We start from the raw sequence: 27,870 nt of genomic DNA on the forward strand, positions 1-27,870 counted from the left end.
TCAACCGTTGTCAAGATTATTCTTCCAAAGCCATAACATGTGATTTATTCCAACATTTGTTCTGGAGAGTGACACTTAAAATTATTTATTTGTGATAAATGAATTAATTCTACAAGTATGAGCTGAGTAATCTGTCATGCCTTTCTGCTGGGAGACCTTTGCAGAAAACAAAGCAATGCACTGAAAAGGTAAAAGATGAATCACTCATTTTAAGGTATTCCCTGGAGGACAACAAATCAATTAAGTCACATCATATTTTCTGTTCTGTTTGCTTAGTCTCATCCAAGTACTGACACAGGGGTTGCCTCCACTGTATCTTCATTTCAACTAATTATAAATGGCAAAGTGCAGGTCAAAGGCAAAGCTTTAAAGGCTAGGTATAGAAAGAAAAGAGGTGTGCTGCAGACTACAAAACCAGAAAATTACAAGAATTTCAGATTGGCTAGTGTTGTTTTTTGAGATGGGAGTTATACTCTTCATTTGGAAGAATCCTGGGGACACTTGAAAAAAAAAATCAAAGGAATTATAGGTTAGTGGGGAAAATTCACTAAAACAGGACTTATGTGGCTACCTGAGCAACTTAAACTGCGAAAAATTATAGAGGGATGTGTATTGAATATTATTTCCTCATTATTACATGCAGCAAATAGCACATGAAAATTAATCTTAAACTGCTCAGGGAATTGATGCTGTGTGGATTCATCTCTACTTCTACTTATGCACTACTTAATTTGCCTACTAAATATAGAAACATTTAAAAAGCCTTTGATATAAAAGTCAAAAGCTCCAGTCAGCCTTATTTCAGGTTATATAGGCCAGCATCAAATGCTTATATGCATGTTCATGGCAACTGTTCATGTAAGAAAAACCAAACCAACCCAGCACTTCTGTATTTATATATTCGGAGTTAAGAAGCACACTCTAAAAGTTTTACTTGCACTACGTTCCTGTAGAAAGGGAACAAAATAGCAAAAGTTATTTGTCAACACAGCTGCACCACCAAATTTAAAAGAATAATCAACTCCAGAGCAAGTTCAAAACTAGTCAGAACATCTAAGGAAAGTCACATACACTTCTTGGCCTACAATCTTTCATACTTACTTGAATTAATTCTACTCTTACGGGGAGTACAGTTGGAAGTGACCAGAACTTTTGCACAAATTTACACCATTTAATTTACTTTTTAGCACCTTTACAAAACTAATAAACACCATTTGTAGAAATCAGAATACTGGCTTGAATATTATGTTCAATTCATTATAACAGCTTTATATGCATCTGCATTTCAAGCTTAAAAGCAACAAGTAATCCTGCAGTATTTTAGCCCTAGAGGCCAAATGAACTGTCATTGGAAATAGATTAGATACAAAGTTATTTCCCTGGAAAACAAACAAACAAACAAACAAACAAACAAAAAGGGTTTAGAGTTCCATCAGCAACTGGATTCATGTCAGAGTTTTATATATCCTACTTACACCTAGCCAGTTTCCCTGGATCTAAAGTAAAGCAGAGAATAATTGCAACATAAAGGGTGAAAAAAAGAACCCCAAAGTAACTACTTGAATTGATGGCATTTTCATAAAATATAGGAAAATACAGATGGGGGAAAAAATCTGGAATATGCCTACTGAGGAGCAAAGCAGACACCAGGAGGCTGGAGGTGACTGATGATAACATTTATTTTTACTGGCTAAGTGTTACATTAATTTGAAGAATGTTTGAGAACTCTGGTGTAAAGTGAAGTGGTTTTAATACCCAAGAATGCTGACTGGCTTTAAGGAGGTATGTGGGACAGTCCTTAAGAAAGCTGCCTCAGAGACAGGATTCCTGGGTTCTATTTTGGCTTCCTTCCCAAGACCACAAAAACATCCTCCAAACAAAAGCAAAGATGTTATGAACTGAAAAAAAACACTACCACATTCTTAAGCACTGCTGCAGGCATCTTTACCAACAGAAAGTCATGCCATTACATTATTTATGTGCTCTCAATTAAAAAAAAAAAAAAAAAAAAGTATACATATGTATACACACACACACACATATATATTCTTTAGGTGAAAAAATGCTTGGTGGAACACAAACACAATCCGGTTTCGAATACATATTTTTTAAAAGTTAACATTGCATAAACTCAGCAATGACACAGAAACAACAGTGAAGCAGAAAAAAATGAGGATGTTACCTCCATTTCATACATGGGTGGCCCCAGGATATCTTTTAAGGCATGGAAATCAATTAAAATTGGCATTTCAGGTGGCAGAGCCAGGTCAGCCGTGTCACTGATGGATTCTGCTTTTGTGTCTTCTGTGACGTGTTCTTTGCAATCTAAGAGAAGAAGATCTATTTTAGGATTTCTGGCAGTCTTTCTTGACACAGGAATTAGAAAAATCATAACAAGAAAACAACACTCAAAGAAATATTTAGAAAAGTTCATGAAAACGAGTTTAAAGCATCTTTCACAAAAATCTTGTCAAATTAAAGGTAATATGGCATCAAATTTATTAAGAATAAACTTGTTCTAAGAGTTCAGCAAGGATACTATTAAGTCTAGACCACTGACAGACGTGCAACTCACCTGCTCAAATGCATTTTAAACCAGGCCAAATAGCAAAAATGCATTAAGTTCATTTAGGACTTTGCACTTTTCGTCAGATTTGTGCATAAAAACAGTGTAAGGAGTAAACAGTGCAGAAGTGATCGTGTTTAATGTAGTGTAATATAGAAAATGGAGCTGAATGTGGAAATCTTACTGAAGTTCTACAATTACTGTTCTCTTTTATGATGGGAGGGGTTTGCTACTGTGCTCTCTGTGGTCTCCTTATGAAAGGATTTTAAATGCTTAGCCTCTGACGAATAATTAAGCCCTGTCAAATAAAGTAGGTGCATCTTGGTCAGACTTCCACACATTGCTTTGCCACGCAGCTGCATCCATTACTTAGAGCTAGTCCACATGTTCCTTAACATCTCATTCCGTAGTATTCAACAAAGCCATCACACCGCGTGGCTCTGCCCTCCTGGCTCCATACCCCAACCTCACAAACCCCCTATGCCAAACAGAGCAGCTGCAGACGCCAGTGCTTGCAGCTCCTGCCAAGGACAGCTCCTGTGGAAGGACACCTGGCTCACCCCACCCCGCTGGGAACCACAGCCCCGGTGTAACACAGCCCACCTTTAGGGCTACCTACACAGCAGATATTTTCACACTATACTTCAATGCTTGTCTCTAAGGGCTATTATGGCTTTACTCAATGCAAAGCTTAATTCACAAAATCCATGTCCCTCATTTTTCCAACACCCAGTTGGTTCACAGCATATACAGTCCTTGCTCAGTGAAAAAGCTCCAAACAATTTCTGTACAATTAACTTCATCTACTGACTTTATCTTGCAATATTAACCTTTAACAGGACTCTGCTCTCCTCTTTTTGTTTCAACGTGTCTTGAACAATAAACAGTAGCACCAAAACATTCCCCAAAGATTAAATTATTTGTCTTCAGAAATATGTATAGGTGTGTTGCACTCTCCGAGACAGGCTATAAAACCCAATTAGCCTGACACTTTTGAATACAATACACTCAAGTGTCATTAAGAAGAGACCAAGCAATTAGAACAGTATGTGTGGATTCAAAACCATGCTCTTTCCTTCCTCCATTTAAAGTATGATTGTATTGCTTATCCATACGATTGTTTCTTTAGTGGTAAAATTGTTTTTCTATACAAATGTGTTTTCTGTACAAAAACGAACTGTAATGCAGACCATACAAATATCAAAGCCTCAGAATTGTTTCAAATCAGACTGTGCAGCTGTTTATTTGCATGAATAAGCCAAAGAACTTAAACATCATTTGTAGTAGGCCTACACTGTACATATACTGCAGTGACTGTATACAGAAGGAGAAGGCAAGCAGGGAGTCATTTCCCCACAGAATTTGATCCAGATGCAAAGGACTCATTACCATTTTCTTGAGAGCCCAAAGCAATATTTCAGTGAAACATTTATCAGAGAAATGAAAAATACTTGAACAATCCAGATGTTTCTAAGGTTCTGTGGCAGAGCTTTACAGCAGTGCCTCCATTAAGAAAAGCCTTGTACACATCCATACAGCGGAGATACCTCTTCCCACCCCAAATATACAAACCTAAGATAAATTTTAAGCATGTCTTTATTATGCAGGAATGTATACTGAGCTCCAAGACTTCTGTAGCGTATTTTGGAAAATTATTTACAGTCGCTTCCTTTCTTTGATTTTTTTCCCCCATTCAATGAAGAAACTGTCTTTCTTTGCATATTAATTCATGCACATTAACTGAAGATCCAGGAGTTTAAACAATTATGGGAAAACACAGATCTATGATCTAATCTATTTAATGTAACATTAAGAGGTGTTCTGTGCTACAGAAGTAATTCTCAGAATGGATGAAAAGCGAATGTCTCATTTCATGAGATACAAACTACCCTTTTATTAATCCTGGCATATAAGGAAAACCTTTTTACAGTTAATTTATTTACAGTGCAATTCTCACTAATGCGTCCATGCAGTATCAGGGAAAATATTCTACATCGTTATTACTGTAACAGTACCAACTCAGCTTTCATTCAGCACTCAAATCTAATATTTATTATCCAACAGCCATTAATCTTTCCACTGTACATCTCATTGCTCAATGCACAAATTCCATTCCTTTATTGTAAACACTGCCTTAGTCAGATGGCCCCCCGTTGTTCCAGCATGTCTCTGTATTTTTGTTGAACTACTATTTCTGTATGTAATAAATTTAAATACACAAATACTAACAAGTCTAGGAAACATAACCCTGCATGCTATTCCTGTAACTCAAGATTGCAATTCCAGTACTACAGATCTTTAAAACCCAAGTAATTTGATACGGCAATTCATATTTTAAAACAAAACTGACCTTAAAAGAAACTACTTTTGTTCTATAGCAGGATTTTACTACCTAACAAACACAATTTCCCATTTCTGCTTGCTCTTATATTTCACCTGGTTCTACGTATGCAGCTGAAGCAGACAGACTTCTTGTAAACAAATCAGTAAGTTAATTTTTGAGGCCACCTGCCCTATTAAAAGAATCAAAATCTCTTTCTTTGAGCTTATATAATTTAATTGGGAGACCCCACTTTATAATTTGTAACAATAACAAACTCCAGACATCCTTTTTTAAAATCCTTTTTTTTTCTTTTTTTAATATTAACCTAAATTCTGACACAAACTGAATTGCTATAAAAGCATAAAGTCATGTTTCAAATATATTACAAACACTAGCTTTTTCTTTGATGGAAAAAAATGTATTATTTTATCACCTTTACATTACTGTGAAGAATCTATAAAGACACAAGTAATCAAGATTCCATTAATGATGGCATATACATGTTCCCTACCTATAGCAGAGGAATGACCATAAATCATATTAAAAGTTAAATGACACATTTATCTAAAACGAATCAATAAAATTTCATTTTCCAGAAAGAGGACTTTTTTGGTTAGGTCAAAGAAGGGAAAAAAAGAACAAAAACCAATAGATAATGCTTGAAAGTAAAATTCACAGCTACTTAGCTACTTAGTACAGCAGCTATTCAGCAAAGACTGAGACAATGTTCCTCAGACATCTGCAGTTCCAAAAATTAAACAAAACCTTGCATTTAAATACTGGATTTGTAAGAAAATGGATTCCTGCAAGTACACACAGACAATGAACTACTTACTATATATGTCAGGATTTCATCTAAAAAGGAATTCCATGGCACAAAAACAAAGGTGGCAAAAACAAATTCCTAAATTTAAGACTGCTGCTTTCTTCTAGAGATATAATGGAAGAAAGTAACCGGAAGAGATGAAGAAAACTTCAACATGTACAATTTCTCAGCTCCTCATATGATTTAGTTAGCTAAGCACTAGTAATGCTTGCATATAAACTCACAAACAAGTGTAGTTTCATCCCCAGGTAGTAGAACAAGCTGTGTATCATTACTGGGTTATAGAAATACTTAAGCATTTTCAAAACCTTGGTTTCAATGTAGATAGGATCCTCAATTAATCACTTTTAGTTACTAAACATAAACTTCCTAAACCTCCTTTTCAAGTCTGAATTCGATACATCATTTTTCACTCTGGGTTTCAACTGCTGTATCATGATCTGATCCCAGCTGCTTCATTGTAGTCTTGAGGCAGTTGCACCAAAATAGGAAGGTCTCACCTATTTTTGTGACTCCTGGAATTTTCTTTAGTGTCAAACACTAGATGAGTGTCTCATAAACCTCAGATAGTGTTTCAGTAAAATAGCAGGTAGTGTTACTGTACACAAGGATGCCTCCCTGGAGAGGTCTGAAAAATGACTCCATTTGCTTTTCCTCAAGTTCACTGTACAAATTCAATGACTGATGCAAATGAACACTCTTCCACTTGCCAACTCTGTCATAAAGCTCAGGAATCAAAGGAGCGAGAAAGGCAATACAAAACTGCCAGTGTACTTCAGGCACAGATTTTTGGAAAGCGCTAAACATCTCTTGACTGCATAGCTCATTGCATCAGTTCTGCTACTGCGGATATTCTGCATTTCTAGGCCCCACTACTGAAGAGTGTCGAAAGCCACATGTTTACAAAGACTTAGAAACAGTTGCTCCACTTTAATTTAATGATCTGATTTAATCCATATAATGATGGAAAATTTGTGGTTCTAGTACCTCATTTCTTTCACCTTTTATTACAAAGCCACAAGCCAGAAGGCACTCAGCTGAATAAACAGCACAGGCACGACACTACTAGTCTGATGTGCTACAAATCAGATATAAAAAATAGTTTAGCATGTTAGCATCCACAAGGTGAGCTTGTAGCTTACTTACTCTCTCATATTCCAATCTTGTGATGTACAAATGCATTAACTGCAGTCTTAATCCCACATTAGTCACTGACAGATGTTTAAAGCAAAACTGAATTGTCTTTTTATACAGATACATTAAAAAAAATAATTTAGAAAATTTAAACTATTAAGATACAACAACTTGAGTAAGTATTCCTCCAGAGTCATTAACTATATGAAATAAAAATTCATCATCTCTACGCACAACTGCACATGTCCACGGATCAACAGGAAAAAAACATGCAATACAACCAAAGAAAGAAACTTAAGCTACATTATTTGTGTCAACTTGCAAGTATTAGAGTTTGGGGATTATTTCCAGGTTTTGTTTTAAATACTTGGTTGCTTCCAACAGATCAAATAAAAACTAAACAAAAATATTTTTAAAACATGTCTCACTCTCATACACTCCCAGCAAGTGACATACTCTGCTAAAAATACAGCTAGGTATGAGCACGTCATAAGTACAAAATAAGCCACATTTTGTTGACTACATCATTCTACACACGTCTTTGTAACACCAAAGTTTAACTATAGATCCACTTTTCCCTTGAACTCCCTCTTATTAATACAGCTTCTTCTTACGAAGAATTTCAAGTCCAGAGGCACAAAGACAACTGTTCACAGATCATTTCTTTTGGGCCTACTCCAAATCACATGTCAACCAAAAATCCTAGCATTTCGTACTCTTTTGGATCACTTAACTTGCTGTTTTTGCTTAGCTTTGGTAAGTTGCAAATCCAGTACTAATTTTAAAAGTATAAATACCTCTCCTAAGTTGCAAGTACAGTGCTAATTTTAACATTGCAAATACCTCTGTCACTGGATTGAGATGTCTAATACAGTTCCTTTTTGTGCTGTGCTTTAATAGTAAAATGATCCTTCTGACAGTATCAGGAGTTGTGCTCTGAAGCTACTTTTCTTCTGTTTAATCAGAAGGTTTTAGGAGCAGAATGATACTAGGTTTCTTATTCAGCAATCATATTAGGCCTTTTAAACACATTTTAGATACAACTATATTTCAGTGCAAAGAAATACTTTAAAAACATAACTCCCAGGAGCCAAGACAACTTGATTTTCTTGCTGCCAGTAAGCACAGCCACCACAGACTAAAGGCTCAGCATTCTGGTTCAAGAGCTAATTCAGGTATCATGAAGTATTGACAAACTCAGTATCTGACTTCAGGAACATCCAACACAAAGAAGAGAGGTAGGCAAGATACATACTCTAAATGGAAAGCACTAATAAGTATGCACGTAGATGGGAAAATTTAAACTGCAGTCATTCACACAACCATCGCTACCGTGAGAGTCTACCTTCCTTAGCCTTCCGAGAAAACTGAGCTGAATCCAGTTAAGCAAACACCGATTGAACTGACCCAAGTTCAAATTTCTGATATTACAGGCAGTTTCCATGGACATTATGATGATCCTGGAAAACTCAACAATGTAAAAGATTTAATTTTCAGAAGTGAATACCAACTTAGGGGAATAAAGCGAGGAAAAGCTAAAAGACCATCAAAAAACAGATTTCTAAAGAAAAATTAAGGAGATTTTACTATGAGTAAGACTTTTTCATATGCTCTTCTAATTAACAACACTGTCTTTGTACAAATACCAGTTATACTTCCTCCTCCAGGTTTTACTCCCTGAAGTCAGGGGTCACCATTCAGACCTGAAAGCTGCCTGATTTTAAAGGAAAAGATAATGAGTCTCTCTATTTGTCCTCTAATACCAACCAGAACCTATTCTAGCTGTGGGAAAAAAGCTAGTATTTTTCTCCCCCACATAGGTTCAGTTGTGGAATCTTTCACAATAATGCCTCTGGTGAGGCCGCACCTCGAGTACTGTGTTCAGTTTGGGGCCCCTCGCTACAAGAAGGACATCGAGGTGCTTGAGCGGGTGCAGAGAAGGGCGACGAAGCTGGTGAGGGGCCTGGAGAACAAGTCCTACGAGGAGCGGCTGAGGGAGCTGGGCTTGTTCAGCCTGGAGAAGAGGAGGCTCAGGGGCGACCTTATCGCTCTCTACAGGTACCTCAAGGGAGGCTGTAGCGAGGTGGGGGTTGGCCTGTTCTCCCACGTGCCTTGTGAAAGGACGAGGGGGAATGGGCTAAAGTTGCGCCAGGGGAGGTTTAGGTTGGATATTAGGAAAATCTTCTTTACTGAGAGGGTTGTGAGGCATTGGAATGGGCTGCCCAGGGAAGTGGTGGAGTCACCATCCTGGAGGTCTTTAAAAGACGTTTAGATGTAGAGTTCAGTGATAAGGTTTAGTGGAGGACTTGTTAGGGTTAGGTCAGAGGTTGGATTAGATGATCTTGAGGTCTCTTCCAAACTAGATGATTCTGTGATCAAACCAACAGATATCTATGTAGTATTTTATGTTTGTGAATATTCTGGAGCAAAAGTAAGCAGCCTTTCTGCAGTTTTTGCTTTCTGGTGTCCTTTGGCACACAGTTGTTCTTCAAAAGCCTGGCAGTACTTCATGTCAGAAAGCATCAGTCCGACTCACTGCAGCCTTTAAGAAACAAACCGAACAGCCAACACCCCATTTGCTAGGTTTTATTAAGACTAAAGCAGCACTAAGGGGCATGGTTTACTGATGGGACTCAGTAGGTCAGGCTGATGTTTGGACTTGATGATCGTAAAGATCTTTTCCAACCTAGATGATTCTAGTGACTATCCATCCGTATTCTAGAAGTTCAGCTTTGGATTGAGATTCTGTCCTTTCACACTTGTCATCTACCTTCAGCTGATGCAATTGCCAACAAAGCTTACAGATATTTGGATCACTGGGAATACGAAGTCACTAACTTCTGTATACATGGGAAAGAACAAACTTAATAACGATGACAAGCGTCAAGTGCTACTACATGTTTGGATCAAATACAAATTCTACTATTTGTCAAGAGTAAAATAATCAAATTCTACCGTGCAGAGCTAAAGGAAAAATCTAAGCTTCCCATTCTTCAAGACAGTGAATAACAACCACCAAACAAATAATTGAGAAGTACTAAATCTTTATCAATAAAGATCACTGAAGCATTATTTCTTAGGATACTATTCTAACCAATGAGTTTTACAAATGGCCCTAACCCCTCAAGTGATGGGTACGTTGCAGTCAAAGGTGCATAAAAAGAACCTTCCTAATTTCAGAGGCCTTAAAGCAGACATTTATTTCAGAATACAACAAAACAATGTGATTGAGTTCTGAGCTGGTAGAGCACGCAGAACACAATTAAAGAAACTCTTCAAATACAGTAACTAAAGCTACTGCTTAGCCTTTTATTAAAGAAAGAGAAAAGTGAAAGAGTTGCATAAAAAAGCCCAACTAGGTACGAAAATATATACAAATCAGAACTGCATACTTAAGATATGGAACAGATCCATTGTACTTCTCAGTTACCACTCTGGTAGGCTGAAATCACACTATTTGCATCCCAACCTATAATCCAGCACTACTGGAACATACACAAGAATGTTACTCTATTCACAAAACATTAAAAACCCTTCAAGAAGCATAAAAAAGAAGAAAATGTTGATAAATCAGCTAACTAGTGACTACAGTGTTAGAAGATTCCTTTTTAGTAAAACATGCAAAAAATACACACCTTCTCCTTCCCCCACTTCAGCACGATCTGGCTTTGTTTCTTTGTGTTGTCCTTCTGCCACTTTCACTGCCACTGCTCTGCAAATAGCTCCCAGCTTTCGATCCAGAGAGCGGACTCCTGCCTCTCTAGTGTATCTAGCATAGAGACAATTGTAAGAGAGATTTCTTTTGAATGTAAACACATTTTCTTTTTAAAAAATACATCCTAATAAAATGAAACGTAGAAAGCAGTGAGACCTTGAGCTGCTGTAATAAACATAAAAATATCATGTGCTAATATCAAAGTAACTGTTGTTTGCTGATAGAAGTTAAGAAAGAAAACTACTGAGTGGGAAAAAGACGAGTAACGCTTGGAGCTGAACCTCAGTGAAATGCTAAACAATACTCCAATAACACTGAGCTCTTCTCAAATGCATTAAAAATCAAAAGGGAGTACTATTTTTAAGTTAAAAATAAAATTCACTGAAATTAGATGAGCCGACTAGAAAAGAATATTTTCTTTTAATCTATGAATTAAGAAGATATGTCAGGCAAAACATTTACTAAATGCCAAAATGCTGTTCCTGGTCATAAATGTATCAGTTCATTCAATACACTTCTTCCATTGTAAACAAGTCACTTTCAAGTTCAAAAGATGTTCTGATTAGTATCTTTGCTCTCCTGTCCAACTGAAACAGTAGTTCTGATTAGTACAAGCTGTTTAAAAATGCATTTTCAATTTTTAAAACGAGTTCCAATTTTTAGACAAATGTGGCCCATCAAATCACAAGAAACAAAATGATAATTACTTTTTTTTCAATGAAGATGACAGAAATAAAATTTCATTCTTTAAAATAAAGTTTGTCTGCTTCCAAGACCATGAATTAACACTGAACACTGCAGCAATACCAGCATCAAGTGCTTCTATTTATTCATGCTGCCTTATCAATTGTGCCAACACAACTGATCCAGAGCTACACTCTCAGAGCCAAAGACATGGAATTCTCTAGGGAAACAAGAATGATTTGGCTTAGAGAGCAGAACCTGACAGAGCTCAGAAAGAGCAATTCCATAAGTTACCAACTGTTGAACTTCTAAAGGTATGAAGGACAACAGATCTTAAGAAGTGTTTTGTGTTATCGCTCTAAAATTAACTCACTAGTTACAAGAAAAATAAGTTATTGAAAATTTAAAGCAATGAACAACGGATTTACCTAGTAATGATGTCTAAAGTGGTTACTTGTGGAATCTGTATCTGCTGTGGAGTAAGGCCATGTTGTTCAAGCTGTTTAGGAATCAAGTGTCTATGAGCAATTTCAATTTTTTCTTCTTGTGTGTATCCTTCAGAAGAAAAAAACACATGTTTACTGATCTTTTTGCTTTTATACTATAATATCATCAAATTTCATACCAGTTATAATTTTACCTGATTGGATTTAATAATAATAATAAACAATAAACAAACAGTATACTTACCTCCAGATCACAAAAATTTACTCAGGTCCCTAAAGTAAGACTTCAGAAAAACATTCTCATTTACATTTATAGTAGTTAAATTCTAGGTACTTAAACTGCTCGTCACTCATGTCTAGAAATAATTCCCCTATTTAAGAAACACTCCACTCAGGTACGTGCCAACTAGATGCACAAGTTCCTGTATAAAGGGTTCTAAAGAGGCCTTAGTGTGACAGAGTAAAACATTAAGCATATTCTGTATATGTCTAGAAAACTGGATTTAATACGCACATATGCATGCATGTGTGTGCATACACACGACAGCATCAGTCACTGTTTCAGCGATCCTGAAAGTCATTTTGATGCCTTGCAAGGTGATAGCCACACTGGAGAGTTATCTTAATTATTAGGGCAATCATTAGGAAAGGAAAGGGATAGGTGCAATGCATTATCAAATCGTGATTTAATATAAAACCACACAAATAATCTTCAGAGCAAAAAGTAGGACCGAGATTTCCCCCAGTCTAGCCCATGCTCAGACAAAAGACTGGCTACTATATATCAGATGTAGGCTTCCCAGTTCAGGTTGCTTATGCAAGGCCTAAAATTTACACTTCCTATGTTTCGCTGAAGATGCAGTCCTTATTTTACCGAATTACTTCACACAGATGAGAAAACATTTTCAGAAAATAGTTCAATGCACTATGTTTTTTTCTCACACTATTAGTTCATAAACAGTATTTCTAAAAATTGAAAAATTTTGTACTAGTAGGCTTTAGACACCCTAAAGAACTTACTTTGCTGTAGCAAATACACAATGAGAAAGAGGAATAAGCATATCCTAAGTATGTTACAGAGCTATGCTATTTTTCTTTGCATACTTATCAAAGTATAATACCTATGGGCTCTAACTCCTGTGATGCTCACATCCAGCTTCATTTTCTCAAGTCCTAATCACCTCCAAGCAATTTTCACACAGAACTATAAATGTGTGGGCTGACAGAAAACGTTCAACAGATTCTTCTCTTTCCAGTAACTATGTAGGTCTCTGGAGGAGCTCTTCCTTTTCATACCAGTACTTATTCCGATGTCAGACCTAGTCAGTTGCTGCAATTAGTCTTTAACCAGCTACAACTTAAAGGGCGGCTGGTATGATAACTTTGTGGTTATTCATAACCTCATGTGAAGAATAATTTTACTCTTTCAAAGATCTCTTTCTTCATTGGAATCTTAAAAAGATGCACCCACCAACAGACAAACGCATCAATTAGTGAAAATATTGTTCGAGAATGTAATGTTATCTCCATATAATTGAAACTGAACTTTAATAAGTGCTATACTAAAACCTTCCAATCTCATGACAGAGTCTGTAATGGAGGCATTGTGAACAGTCTCTTTTGATGATTCTGGCTGTAAAGTCTAGTTTCCCTAGGAGGATTAATGAACTGCTTTTTATTTCAGGAAAAACACCCAACCTTAAGGACTTGCACTAGCCGTTTTAATAAAAACACTTTAGTGTTACCTGGAACTTGAATGACTTCCATCCTGTCCAGCAGCGCAGGTGGGATAGTAGCTGTAGTATTGGCTGTGGCTATGAAAAGGACTTGGGACAGATCAAAGGCTACATTTAAGTAGTGATCGGTGAAACTGTGATTTTGTTCTGGATCCAAGACCTTAACAAGAGTGAAAATAAAATTGATGCATTTGCTCCATTAGACATAAATAGAATATACACATTTTGTTAATAGGATCTGTCAATCTGACTATATATTCATAAAATATAATACTATTATTATTTAAGCCTCAATACTCTGCCTAGCTCTGACTACTTTAAACTACATTCCATACCACATACCAAAAAAAAAAAGTTGGTAATAGAACCTTTAATTCTGTCCTATTGACAGCAGTACTGAAATAGATCCTACCTGTCCATTGCCTTGTATTCAACATGAGCAATTCAAACAGCACAATTATTTTTAACATAAAATGTGCATAATGAAGTTAAATTATAAAGTTGAATATCAGAAATTGCTGGAAGCTAATTAACTCAGCACAAGGGATATATCACATATTGCTACCAAATGTTTCTGTGACCGCTAATGTACCTCCACTACAGAACGCTGCTGATTTTAAGAATTAACTTGCTTAAAATGTTTTCCTGACTCTTCTCTTTCAGTTTTTTTGTTTGTTTGTTTGTTTTTAAAAAGAAACGACTTCCTGATGATTACCCTTCAAGTTTTCTAATATGCAATACCAGCAACAGCTCCAACCACTGTAGTCAGCATAACTTTTTGATGCCAAGGGCTGAAGAGGTCCTGTGTAGGCCACTTCTCATGGGACTGAGGTCACTGCGAGTCATTTAACTCTGCATCCATGATTCTATCCTTCCTTCTGATTTATACTGTTGGAAGGTAACAGTTCCTTTCATTGTTAGTATACTTACAATTATTTTAAAAATTGTAGTTTTTCTTCAGTGAATGAAGAAAATAAAACTCACTCCACTGTTTTCCTCCATAAATGAAACTATCAACTTCTATTTTGGCTGGGTCACACATAAACATAATCGGTGAACCAATTTCTTCCTCGCCTTAAAATTCACTATCACATTCAGTTCATAGTATCAGAAACTGACATTTCTAACCAATTGATGCAGAGGTAAAGACAAAGGTGATGGCAAATATATTTGATTTTTTGAGTATTTTCAACTCACAGTGGTTTTCTTCCTGTTTATTTTTCAAATGATCATTTTTCACTAAAAAAATTCAAGACTGCTGGAATTTTCACTTAGCATATTAATAACAGGCTTTCAAATTAATTTTCCACACACTCTTTTGATATCTTATTTGTATGGGGAACCCAAAGTGGGGCGCAATATTCTAGATGCATTCTTGGCACTAACAAGTGCCAAGTAAGGGGACAATCACATCCTTTTATTTATGGGCTATGTCCAGTTAACATAACCCAGGATGCTGTTGGCCTTCTTGGCTGATAAGAATGCGCTGCTGGCCCACATTCACCTTGGTATTAACAAAAATTCCCAGCTCCTTTTCAACTAATCTGCTCAGAAAGCCTTTCCTCAGCTTGTATTCTGGCATAGCACTGTTCTTTCCCAAGCTCGGGACTCTGCACTTATCCACGCTGGATTTGTCAGGTTCCTGCTGGCCCATGCTTCCAGCCTGTCTAGGTTTCCTTGGACAGCAACCCTGCCCTCAAGACTGTGACCGGTCTCCCTTAATTTGGTGACATCTGCTGACGTGATGCAAGTGCATGCCGTCACCTCCTCGAGATTCCTGATAATAGCAATAAAGAGGACAGGTCCCTGTACAGCCTGTGGTACTCAGAATACTACAGGCCTGCAGACAGAGCCAGACCCACTAATCACTACAGTCTGAGCCTGATCATCCAACCAGCTTTATACCTGTCTAGGTGTCCACCCCGCCGGGCTGCAATTCGGACAGAATAATGTTGTGGGTGCAACTGGCCAAAGCCTTGCTAAAGTCAAGGTCAGCTACACTCACCGTTCTTCCTTTACGCACAAATTCAGTCATTTGTTCATCACAAATAGTAACCTGGTTGGTCGGGACTGATCTACCTGGGTGAATGCAGTGACTGCTCCCATTCACTGTGCTCCTGCTCAGGCACTCAGAAATGTGTTGTTTACCACCACCTATGTACTGCCCTCGCTCCATCCCCCCTTAAAGTATCGCCACACTTTTTCTTCCCACATGATGAATTATCAATGCTATGCTCACATGAATTCTCATGTTACAAATAATGGGACCTATGCATCTCCTTAGAAATGGCACACTACTGTCAAAATAATTTATCTGCCCATACCCAAATGAATGCATGCCTTGTCTTAGCAACTTGAATTATAGCCAAGAACAGTGTTTATAATTCTAAAAAAATAATGAATTTGAACACTTCTTAGCTAGCTAGGAAATAAACAATTCTTAATTTTCATTACTCCTAAATTCTGTTAAATCTTTGAAAAGTTAAAAATCTTCAGAATAATAATGTTCTATGGTCAGAATAAACTATCACGTTTTATAGCAGGTGTCTGCATGCATGTTTATCTCTTTCTCCTTCTAGTCTCTAACTAGAAATTCTTACAATTTCTACGAAGTGCTAGGCTGCTCATTATAACATCATATTATTATAAAATAGTTGTGTTATTGTACTTGAGTGCAAAAATGCTATCTGAAAAAGGTAAAGCAAGCTGTAATAAAAAACAACTTATCTAAGGAATACCTAAAAATATGAATTGTCTGACATTTTCTACAGGGGTTAGAGTTTCTCTGGACTAATAATTCTTTGTTACGGTATCAATTTCTTAAGACTTAAAACAGGACCATGCCTACACAATCAAAACAGATTTTCCAAAGCAAATAGAACTGTTCTTTGGCTAGTTATCTGTGCTAAAGTTCAAGTTCAAAAGTTTTCAGATACACAACTAATAGAAAAATATTAAGTACAAAAAGAACATTTAATGAACAAAACATCTTGATTAATTTATGGCCGATAGCTCACATGTCTACAAAGGCTTCTCTGTACCAGCATTTTATTACCACAAAATCCAGAATAAGTTCCATGAACATTTAATTGCCTGGCTATGCTCCTGGTCTAATTTCCTGCATACAAATACTCGCTATCAAGCACTTGGATCCATTTCTATTTTCTTCTGTTTTAAAGTGAGGTCATCTAAATTTAGACTAAAGCATTCCCTTGTTGATGAACAGTAACTGGAAATAAGAAGACATTCTGCTTTGCCTAAGCAACAACTCTCCAGCAGCACTAGACCTAAACACATATCCGGTGATTATAAAATATCAAGCTTTGCTTCCAAGCTTATAGGGCATGGCAATTTCCCACACTGTGGACAGTCAGTGAGTGTTTAACACACCTACACAGTAAGGAAAAAAAGAATGCGCAATTTATACTTAATGATGGCACTTACCAAACAAGAACCAGCAGTCTGAAAAACAAATGTGCTATCTAGGTGACCACTTGCTATTGTTTGTTCTCTTACATAATAGCCCACTTTGCTCATTCCAGATGGACTTTCCAGCAGTGTACACCACAAAAAGCTGTCACGTTCGCCGTTCAGGCATAAGTACTCCTTTACAAGAGGTAAAGCACCTGCTGCAGGATGTTTAGACAGCAGCAGAGAGATATACACATCTCATGTGAGAGCAGCCCAGACACGGTTAACAGAGCAATTACTTCTCCACATGCAACTTCTGGTCAATTATCAATAACTTACAGACTGCAGCCCAAGCAGACAGTTGGAAGCTAACTTAACAAGCCTCTGCTGGAAGTAGAAGCTGAGCTGAGCACCACTGAGAATAAGGCTTTAAAATATGGAAAGCAGAAGCATCCCAAAGCAACAAAAAACACCAAAAATTCAAACACAAATAATTAAAAAAAAATAATTTAATTTGCTCTAATGTAGCATTTTCATATTCTAAACACTATATTAAATGCTATCGTTAAAAAAGAGTCAAAAAAATGACTGTAGGCAAATACTACTAGAATCATTTACTTTTATTCCCAGCCACAACCTCCCAGATACAGAAGTTAACCGTACTTCGGTCTGACAACTGAGAAGCTTATAGGAATATTTGCTAAATCATTTCAGTGAAAATGTACCAGGCTAGCTCAAAAGATTTAGTTAAATATTTTACTAATCCAACTCATTTTGACTGAAACAGGTAACGAACAATCACAGAAGCAGCTCAAGCTTTTCAGCGATGGCATGGTAGCCTCTGTAGTCAGAAAGAACGTACACAAGTGGTAGACAGGATAACAGTACAGCAGCTTAACAAAATACTAAATATACACAATACCAAAATCATTAAGTACACTAACACTGAACAGTCTGAAGTGTTTAAGTTTGGCAAACACTTGCTGTGCCATTATCTTCCTCATCCCCTCCTTTCCTCTTCAGCAGTGCTAGGACAGAAAGATGTGCACAATCTTCAGTGCTAAGATAATGAGGAAGGGCAAAGCTCCTCATCTCTTCCCCATACCCTTGAATATACTCCTTCCTCTCTATAGCACACTACTAGAACAAAACTGCTAAATATGCAAATCAGTGGGAGAAGGAATTATATTGGAATATCATCATATTTCATTCACCAGGGAAAGAGAAGGGATAAGTAAGGTTCTGGCAGCTCATTACTGCTCTGTACTGCAGACTCCTTCAATATGTCAAACCTGCAAAGCCCAGGCCTCAATTCATCACAGCCTCCTGAAATCCCAACAACTAACCTAATTAATAATATCTCAACAGTTGATAGATATTACAAGAGTTATCTTCTTCACCAAAGTCCCTGATTTTACCTGTATCTTTAAGGAAGTCTCAACTCTTTGTGGTAAAACTATACCATGTACTTCAAAATTGTATTAATTTGTGTCTTGGTCTGAGTCCCAAAGTTAAAGAAAAAGCACACTCCCAGGCAAACATAACAGCTGACTTATGGAAAGCAAAGCCACGTGCCACATCATAATCAGTCAAGAAGTCGGAAACTGTGACTTAAATGAAAAATTTTGCTTCAGCAAGTTAATTACAACATAAATTAAAGAAATGCTGCTAAAAGAACATGCAACTAATTCATATTCCATGCTAGCTCCAAATAAGCTTGTATTAAAATTGTTCGAAGAAATAAAGGGAAAACTTGAAAAAAGTTCGCCTACCTTCTGGCTGGTCAGTGGTTCTTTCAGATAGCTAGCAGCATTTGGTCATTAAAAACCAATGCTTTAAAAATCCTCCAAATATATTTAAAGCCTAAAGAGTCTTTAAATATACAGAACACATAGTACAACATACGTCTTCACGCTTAAGTACAGACCACTGACATTAAAAACATCCTTCTTAGTATACTGTATGACACCATTTGCTTTGTGCACAATTGAGAGGAATTCATGAACTTCAAACATAGTATGTGGTATTTGAGTAAAAGAACTGATGCTTCATGCTATTTTTCCTCCAGTAATTCCTATTTTCCCAAGTCCGATATTTTACTTCTTTTTAGTCATAAATGTAAAAATACTTGTAATTTGGTATCTCTTACCTCTAGTAAGGCTGCTGCAGGATCCCCCTGCAAGCTCTTGCCCAGTTTATCAACCTCATCTAAAAGGAATACTGGATTGTTAACTCCAACTGTCTTCAGTCCATTGATTATTCTGCCAGGCATACTGCCAACGTAGGTGCGTCTGTGAGAAATAAATGTATGTGGGGAAAGAGGAGTCAGACACATGAAACAGGAGTAGAAACATTGAAAACAAAACTCAAAAATGCAATAATAAGCTGCCTTATAACAATTCTTCCTTTCTTGCACAACTTTTTGGAACTAATAGATAGAAACACGGAATATGCATCTAAACTGATACAAGCAATTATATTAGAAGATGGAAATTCCAGTTCCATGTTGCATTAGTTGGTCTAAAAAGATAAACTACTTAGCCACTGAAGAATAGGGAAACTTTATGGCTTACAGGCATTCTGCATGAATGTACAAGTTCTACTGTACGAGCAAGCAGAAACAGATTTGGGAACATTAATACTACAATTTTAGTAAGATGATACCGGGTTTTTGTCATCACAATAGAATTTACAAAGCACGTTACAAATTAGGTCCGAATTCCAAATATGCTGAAATGTTGATATGTACTGCTTTAACTGATACTCATAAAAATAATCCTATCAACATGAAATGGGATCTGGAACAGTGCAGTGGAACAAAAAGGTATCTGAATTTATTCTGCAAAGCTAGTAAAACTTTTTTCACAATAAATACAGATATTTTACATCCATGCATATCAATTGTTTGCTGTATTTATCATAGCTTTTTCTGCTTGTGTGTAACTAATCAAAATACAATAATTAACAGTACAAAATGCTGATCACTCAGAAGAAAGAGATACACGAAGTGCTGAATTAGAGTACCTATCTCATGACACTCAGAGAGCAGATATGCAGAACAGGCCTGCTTTGCCACATGATCTGTTTTAACACAGTCCAAAATAAACAGGATGACATTTAGAATGATGAAACCAAAAGTACCATGGGAGTAATTTCAAAACATACTAGAGAAGACCTTAAATATACTAAAAAAAAAAACAACCACCAACAAACCACTCTCAAAACACATAGCAGTTATGTTAGTTCCATATAATATTTAATGACTGAGGGTACAAACTGCAGTTACTCTATTTAATTCTGGATCTGACCAAAAATAAAAGTTGATAAGATCTTTTAAATAGGCAGAAGTACAATAGAATTTTAGTTTGCCTATTACCACCTCCATGAGACAGCTGTTACAGACTGGAGCAGACCAGTGCAGTATGCACTAGTTTGTCATCACCTCACTGCTTTTTTTGTAGAGCTTTACTCTGCAGTGAACAAGTGCACTCCTCTCCACTGAGAAGTACACTATATAACATTTATTACTGATCCAGAATCTGCACGGGGGAGCTATTATACTAGCATGTCACTTCATTCTCCATCTGCACACACCAACCTTGCCAAAAGCATGAAAGGATCCCATAAAATGCTATCAAAAAAATATGAGACTGAAGCAGAACTGAAGTTCACAGAAGTGAATCATGTAGCAGTTCAACGAAACTAATCATTGTAGCAATTCTGTTTTTTTCACAGGATGCTTACTGCACCAGTAAATAATTTCATATGCTTCACAGACGATGCAGCCTGAATATTTTTAATATTCTTTCTATACCAATAATAAGATAAAATATTTAAGTAAACATTAAACCTTCTTACTTGCTTGATACATTATTCTCAAGTACATGCTTAAAGACAATACACTGAGCACGTGTGTATTTATACACACTAAGTTTTAGCTGATCCTTTTAAATTCTATACATTTTTGAGACACCTGTGTTCCAACCGGTTATAAAAAACAGCTTTGGCTTATAAACTGAATGGAGGTATACTGGGTTTCTCCAGTGTAGGGAAAGTACTGAGAACAACCAGCTCTTTCTCTGCCTTTACCATCTGACTGCAACAAAACAGTTCAAAGAATAAAGGCACTAGGTACCAAAAGATTTTCTGAATAGCACATGTGTTTATTTACACCCTCACCCTTTTTTTTTTTTTTTTTTTTTTCTCCCCCAAAAAGAAACACTTAAAAAAAATCAGGGTTTTTCTTCCCTGATAAACAGCAGATATTGTTATTCATAGACTGAAATGCACTTTTCCCCCCTCAACCCTGAAGCCAGACTTCAATTCACAGTCATTTTAGTTTAAAGAAGATTTGGGTATTTAATGACACAAGAACACTTGTAGAAGATTCTCATATACACAAAATCTTTCAGTGAAATTGTTGTGCACAATCAAGTTCCTTAATATTACACAAAAACCAAGCTCTAGGAAGGATGAAACAATGCATCAAGATGCAGTTATGGAAAAACAGGAAAACAGATAGGTACTCAAGCCAATTTGTAACAAGTCACATGAGATTAACAGATCAGAGAATATCAAGAGTATCAAAATTAAAGGGCTTCTAAAGCAAGAGATAAGAAAAAGATTCCAACAGTTACAGCAAATTATTAAAAGATTCTTTGTTTAAATGCACTCTGTCCAAAATAAGCCTTGGGTCATGAGCTACCACATAAAAAATAGAAACGACAGTACAACTGAAATGGGTCTACTGTTACTAAAAGGATGAAATGGTTACCTATACAACTCAAAACATCTTCAAGAAATCAAAGGCCAAAATTAAAGGAACTTTTTGCAGGAAATATGGAGGAGTTCTGCAAAATACCATCATCTCCACAGAATTAGGGATAATAGATGATAAAAGTACATGGAGGCTAAAGTATTCTGCTCTTCGTTTCACTACGTAACAACTGACTAGTCTTTCTCTTCCTCCCTCCTGTACATTCTTCTTCTCATTTGCAATTTAAATTGTCTCTAGATTTGGTAAATCAAACAATTAACTTCAATGTAAATGTTTAATCAACACATTGCATTTCAAATAAAAGCATGTTCAAGTTAATTTACACAATAGAAACTTGGGTCTATGCATTTTAGGATTACAAATACCTAGGTATCAATCTACTCTTCTCATGTGTAACAGCCTAAATCTGTGATACACCTTCATTTATCAGAGATGGACAAATGCCTATTTCATTATGCTACTTATCAAAGACTCACGATCTTCAGAGTGAGTAAGGAATGCTAATGCCACACATTTAACAACAAAGAAGAATAACCTAGTATTTTACCTTAAAAATACAAACATAGATAGCCTGTTTTATTTCTAAACAGTTACTGTGGAACACAACTGAATGAAAGAGCCCTCAGAGACAGACTCAGCAGATATTTACATATTAAAACACTGCAATATCGTAACATTAAAATTACAAGCAGATATGGCCTTTTATCTGTTTGGACATCAACCTTTGCCTTGTAACATGTAAAAATGAACGCTGCTGTTTGTGAGCAGCAGCCACCGATTGTAAGGATGTTATTCTCTATTTTCATTATTTCAGCAAGGGATAAAAGAAAGAAAAATGATGCTCTAACATTAGCATTTTGATATAATGTGGCTTTGCTCAGTTTTTGACACACTGTTTCTCTCCATGCATTCAACCTAGAAACAGCATCAGCTCCTTTCCATTAAAACAGGAAGTTCAGATCAAGTTTCCTGGCTGTCTCTCCTCTGTAGTAACAGCTGAAAAACACCTTAAGAGTTCATGCCACAGAAGGTCTATAATTTAGTAATCTTTTTATTTTTAAATCAGTTAAAAGCTACCCTTAAGAAACACTAGAGCTGCACAGCCTGGCATCAGGAGCTACCTATCATAGAAAAAAGACAGGTGGAAAAATCTAACTTGATCAGCTCTCCCAAGGTACACTAGGAATGTTAATGAATCAGAACCCTTAAAGTAGTCTTAGTATTATGGATAAAAGCATGACCCAATTTCTTCATGTTGTTCTATGACAAACAGTTTTAAATTGTTTTTAACTACAGTGGTTTTCAAACTGCAGAATTAAGAAAAGATAACAAAGTTAATGCCACTGGAGATACTATTTATGAACTGGGGTGCACCTACCCAAGTGCTTTACAAATGTATCTATGCTTTGCAATTGTGTAACAAAGCTATTCTGCAGGGGTCAAACTTTTTTTTTTTTTTTTTTTTTCCCCTAGTACAACAAGGCCTGTACTATGGCTGGTCAGGAACTGCACCTTTTCACACACAGATGCACCTGAACAAATCTTCAGCATATAGCTAAGCCAGAAGTGAACTATCCAAGCTTCTGGAAAGTGAAGAGTGCTGATAATAAAAAAAAGAGCACTTCGCACAGGGGAGAGAGAGAGATACACAGTGATCTCACTAGCACCTCTATAAATGAACGGTGCAATTACATCTTTCCTTTTTAAAAATAGAAAACTACACACATGCAAGAGAGAAGATCGTACAGTTCGTGCATGGAACAAAGTATCAGGACTGAGATCTTACACTCAGTGAACTTATTGGGTAACAGTTATTTTTTTAAAATTCAAGTTACCACCAAGAATAAAAGAGCAAACTTTTACATATGGTGTAGCTGAGTTGTACATGTAACAACAGCTGGAGGATGTCTGATAAAGCAGTTCTGTTTTTGTACCAAGCTGATGACTTCATTTGGGGAACGCAGAGCAGTAGTAGCTGCTCCGCACCCAATCAAAAACAACTCACAGAAACCCCAGCTGCAGGCACATGATCCACGCTTCGATGGTAGAAACTGGGCACTTGCAGATTGCCCTAGTTACGCCTCACGCAGAACAGCACACGGAGACACCACCACCCTCCCTGCTGCAATCCAATACGTTTTGCTTTGCTTGCTGAATCTAGCAGCACACCCCTTTCACCTGCGACAGTAACACACTGCCAAAGCAAATGCCATTTCAGGCACTATCTGCTTGCAAATGAGATGGATCCACAGTTTCTTTCTTAATGTTTTAGTACATTTGGTACATTCTGTAAATGTTTAGTACATTAGTGGGTACATACACTATCGTTTTTCTGCGGTGTTAATGGTATCTTTTAACTTACGCCTTAAAGCCTAAATGGGAGCTTTGAGGAGAAAAAGAAGGGCTCCCAACATGTAGTACTAGACAACCAGCCTACGTATCAGTAACACTCAGGAAACAGGAACCTATGTCTCCTCCAGGTTCAGACGGCTTCTGTAATTCCTTTCTGTGACTGCTGCCAGAAGCACGATACAGATTCACTTGACTGGGATTAACTTGGAGGATCTATTCATGCAAAAGGACATCACAGAGAACACTTTACAGAAAGGCTGTAGTTTTAACTTGATTAAATCTGAGAAGCAGAAATGCAGAACAAAAACTGTAGTAGAATTAAAAAAAAAAAAAAGTATTCAACTTGTTTTTTGCTTACAAACCTTGCAAAAGCAGTTGGTTACAAGGGACTCCTGCTAGCTGCCATGATGTTCTAGTGTTCAACTATACACTCATTTGTTGAAGAGTAACCACATAGAACTCTTGTCAGTTCTGGATAGTGTTTTTCCTTTCTTGTCTTATCAAATACTTCCCATCAGCTAATTTTTTGCATTTTTTTTTTTTAATTAAGATTAGTTTCTCACATGTATTAATAGTTTAATAACGCCTTCAAAAATACTATGACGACAGCCACAAGCACCTGAATTTGACAGTTTTTAAAGTCCTTATGTAACTGTAGCCTTCTGTATTAGGTGTAAGTGCAAGACAGAAAGCCAAAAATTAAATAAAGAAAACAGTAAGGAATTACCAGCAATTGAGTAAGAGTTGATGACAGTTTTACTTTTGTTCATAATGTCTGCTTCACAGACACGGTCTCCCTTTTAGAAATGCTTGATTCGCACTGAGCTGTGGAAAAAGTTACTTAATGTCTGTAAATGCTTAGTATTCAACAGCCTCTAGTGGTTCCAGTTCAAACAGCAACTGGTAGTTGAACTACGCTTAAATTACTTTTAGGATCCATACCATAAGTAATTTGAAACATGAGAATCCTTACTTACTAAAACAGTGACACTTTGTGAATTACAGGAATAACATCCAGTGAAGAAGGAGGGCAGTCTTGCTGCTTTTTCCATTTGTATCTAAGTAAACTGGCAAGAAGGCCAGATACTGCAAAGGTTTACAAAACAATCACAGACACACTGTTGCTAGACACCGAAAAATGATATATTAAAACTAATGTATCTACAACCTTCTACTATGCAATATTTAGCCCTCCAGTGGCTGCTGGGTATGTTGATTAAACCCACCCTAAGAAAAAACTTAAGATGATCATTCAAGCTACACGCTCAAGGCCACACTAGGTGTGTCCAACAGTGGAAAACAAAACCCTGCAGATTTGTGACAGAAGAATGCATATAGGAATAAACACGTATTACTCATTTTCCCAAGGGAGCTCAACCAAAGGTCTACAAAACAACTCTGAATTTTAAGCTGTTATCAAGTACAAAACCACTGTTTCAATACTTTTTCTCCCATGTTCTGGGTGAAGAAGTGACTGATCAATAATATATTAAACGCTAGATTCCTAGTAATACATTACATCCTGGATTCCTAGAATTTTATGCACAAGAGTTTCATCACAAGATTCCCCAGTTCCCAGCTGGGACTCTGAACTTCGACCACGCCAATGTGCTCACTCATACAACGAGCTTACATGCTGACAAGTTTGATACCACAAAATAAACTTTTGTTAGGCATTTAAGTTTTCATTAAAATCAGTAGTGAAGTAATAAGAATACCAAGGTCTTTTTTATGCCTTGAAAACAAAAAGAAATCACAGGATAATCTGGAACCGAAGTAACACTGACGGTGTATTCTGAGAGCTGAAAACAGCAGCACAGCCATGGGGCAAAATTATCTGCTACACGGCATCAACAAAGAACCAATTTTAATTTGCAATTATTTGCCAACTGCTGTAAGGAGAAATCTCATGGTTTTACAGATCTGTAGAGCCCCAACAAATTCATTATTCCAAACTTCTTACACTGCATGCAGTAAGCACAGAAGATGGTTAACAGAACCAAAAATGCTGCACTGATGTTTAGCAGTTACTTATCTACATTACCCATTCGTTATGCTTCCAGTTGTGAGGTATGGAAAACAAACTGATATAAACAAATGGTTTAGAAGATTAAGGTGTAAAGAGATGTAAGATGAAAACAAAAGTCCTAAGGAAAGTTAACCGAAAAATCTCCTTTGAAGTCTTTCAGCTTAAGTTCCTTGTAAAAACGGAAAAGTAGTACACCAACAAGTTTGAAATACTATTAATAACTCAGTTGTTATTCCTGAGCAATTTTTAAGCATCACTTACAGTTTTTATTCTGGCTTTAGTATCAAACATTGTTATAAAGTACTGAATTGTTGATAAAACACTACTTTTTGTAACTAAATCTTTGCGCTCCCCTTCAAAGGAGAAAAATCAGATCCAATATTAAGAAAGTTGTTTGCATTAGACTTTCTACTGAATTTTAGTACACAGGGCCAAAATAACAGAAGATTAAATGGCTTAGAAATATAACTGCACTTTTAATTATCCCAAGCATATGTCAATTCTTAAGGCACAAACTTGTGAAGTTCACAGTTCATGATTTTTGTGTTGCATTTCTAGATCCATTTGTGATTATTCTGTTCTCCACTGTTACAATAAAGGGCAGTAGCAGAAGGATAAATACCTATCTCAACACTGAATATACTCTCCTGTTATTAAAATTGTATTACTGAATACCAATGAAAATCAATTAATAACTACCAGTGTTTGAAATTAGTAAAATCTCTCTACATCAGCTGAACAATTAAAATAATCGATACGTTCTGTAATAAAAGAAAAAAATATACATATGAAAGGAGTAAATTGTTACCTGTGGCCTCGAATATCGGACTGATCACAGACTCCTCCTAAGGCAATTCTGTGGAATTCTCGACCCAAAGTCTTTGCAATTGATCTTCCAACACTAGTTTTACCAACTCCTGGGGGTCCCACAAAACAAAGAATGGGTCCCTTGAGGTTGTTTTTAAGCTGTCTGACAGCTAAGTACTCCAAAACTCTCTTCTTCAACTTCTCCATAGCATAATGATCATTATCCAAAAGAATTCGAGCTGCACGAATTTCTAGTCGATCTATCGATCATTGACAACAGAAAGGATATCAGCACATTTCCCCTTTGAAATGGAAACAATTCATTCTACAGTACCACAGAAACATTCTCAAATACGTTCATTAATGGAATCCTCCCAACACACACGATTGTACACAATGTTTCACTAAAACAAAGTTCTTATAATCCTTTTTTCTTTAATAAGGAAAAGTAAATTGCTATTTAAACTATAAAACTATAAACTGTAAATTACTATTACTATAAACTATTGATAATGGAATTAAAAACCACACAAACAAAACACCCTTCCACTGTGTCAGAGATTTGAAATCTGGTTCAAATGAACTTTATACTTGTCCAGAAACAGCAATTCAGCAATGTACAAAATTCTCAGCATTTGCTTCTTACAGAAACAAGTCTGATCCTGTCAGGTCTTATCAAATGACAAATTCATCCCTATCTCCTCTTCATCATCTACTTATGCTACCATCTGACTAACAAAGCAAGATCCCATTGGCTTGAATGGCAGGCTTTACTTGCTATACAACATTTATGCACTACATAAAATACCCCTGTGATACTAGGACTGGAAGAGTTAAGCTTTTGCAGTTGCCATAATTTGAGATAAATTGAATCCAAATATTAACTAATGCTTAGCACAAATCTCTGTCCTTTCCTCTATAACATAAAGAGAGAAGGCAGGAAGTAATGAAGTCTATCAACTCTGCACACACCTACCTTTCAACTTCTACAGGCTGCACATTCAAACCTCCTCATACCAATAATTGTGCATGTTTCGCATATAGACAACAGTTATTAGTCCCAT

General features: G+C 36.5%; 1 protein-coding gene across 1 annotated transcript in view; it reads right to left on the reverse strand.

The window, feature by feature from the left end:
* Positions 1-27,870, reverse strand: part of LONP2 (lon peptidase 2, peroxisomal) — a 39,703-nt gene that overhangs the window by 5,192 nt on the left and 6,641 nt on the right. Inside the window, exons 7-12 of the mRNA XM_084533929.1 lie at positions 26,808-27,066; positions 18,991-19,132; positions 13,440-13,590; positions 11,677-11,803; positions 10,485-10,618; positions 2,183-2,325 (exon numbers count right to left, since the gene is read on the reverse strand). Coding sequence (XP_084390055.1) covers positions 2,183-2,325; positions 10,485-10,618; positions 11,677-11,803; positions 13,440-13,590; positions 18,991-19,132; positions 26,808-27,066 — 956 coding nt within the window. The remainder of the gene's footprint in view (positions 1-2,182; positions 2,326-10,484; positions 10,619-11,676; positions 11,804-13,439; positions 13,591-18,990; positions 19,133-26,807; positions 27,067-27,870) is intronic.

This window comes from Aythya ferina (genome assembly GCF_964211825.1).
Source record: "Aythya ferina genome assembly, chromosome: 12".
Classification (NCBI taxonomy): Eukaryota; Metazoa; Chordata; class Aves; order Anseriformes; family Anatidae; genus Aythya; species Aythya ferina.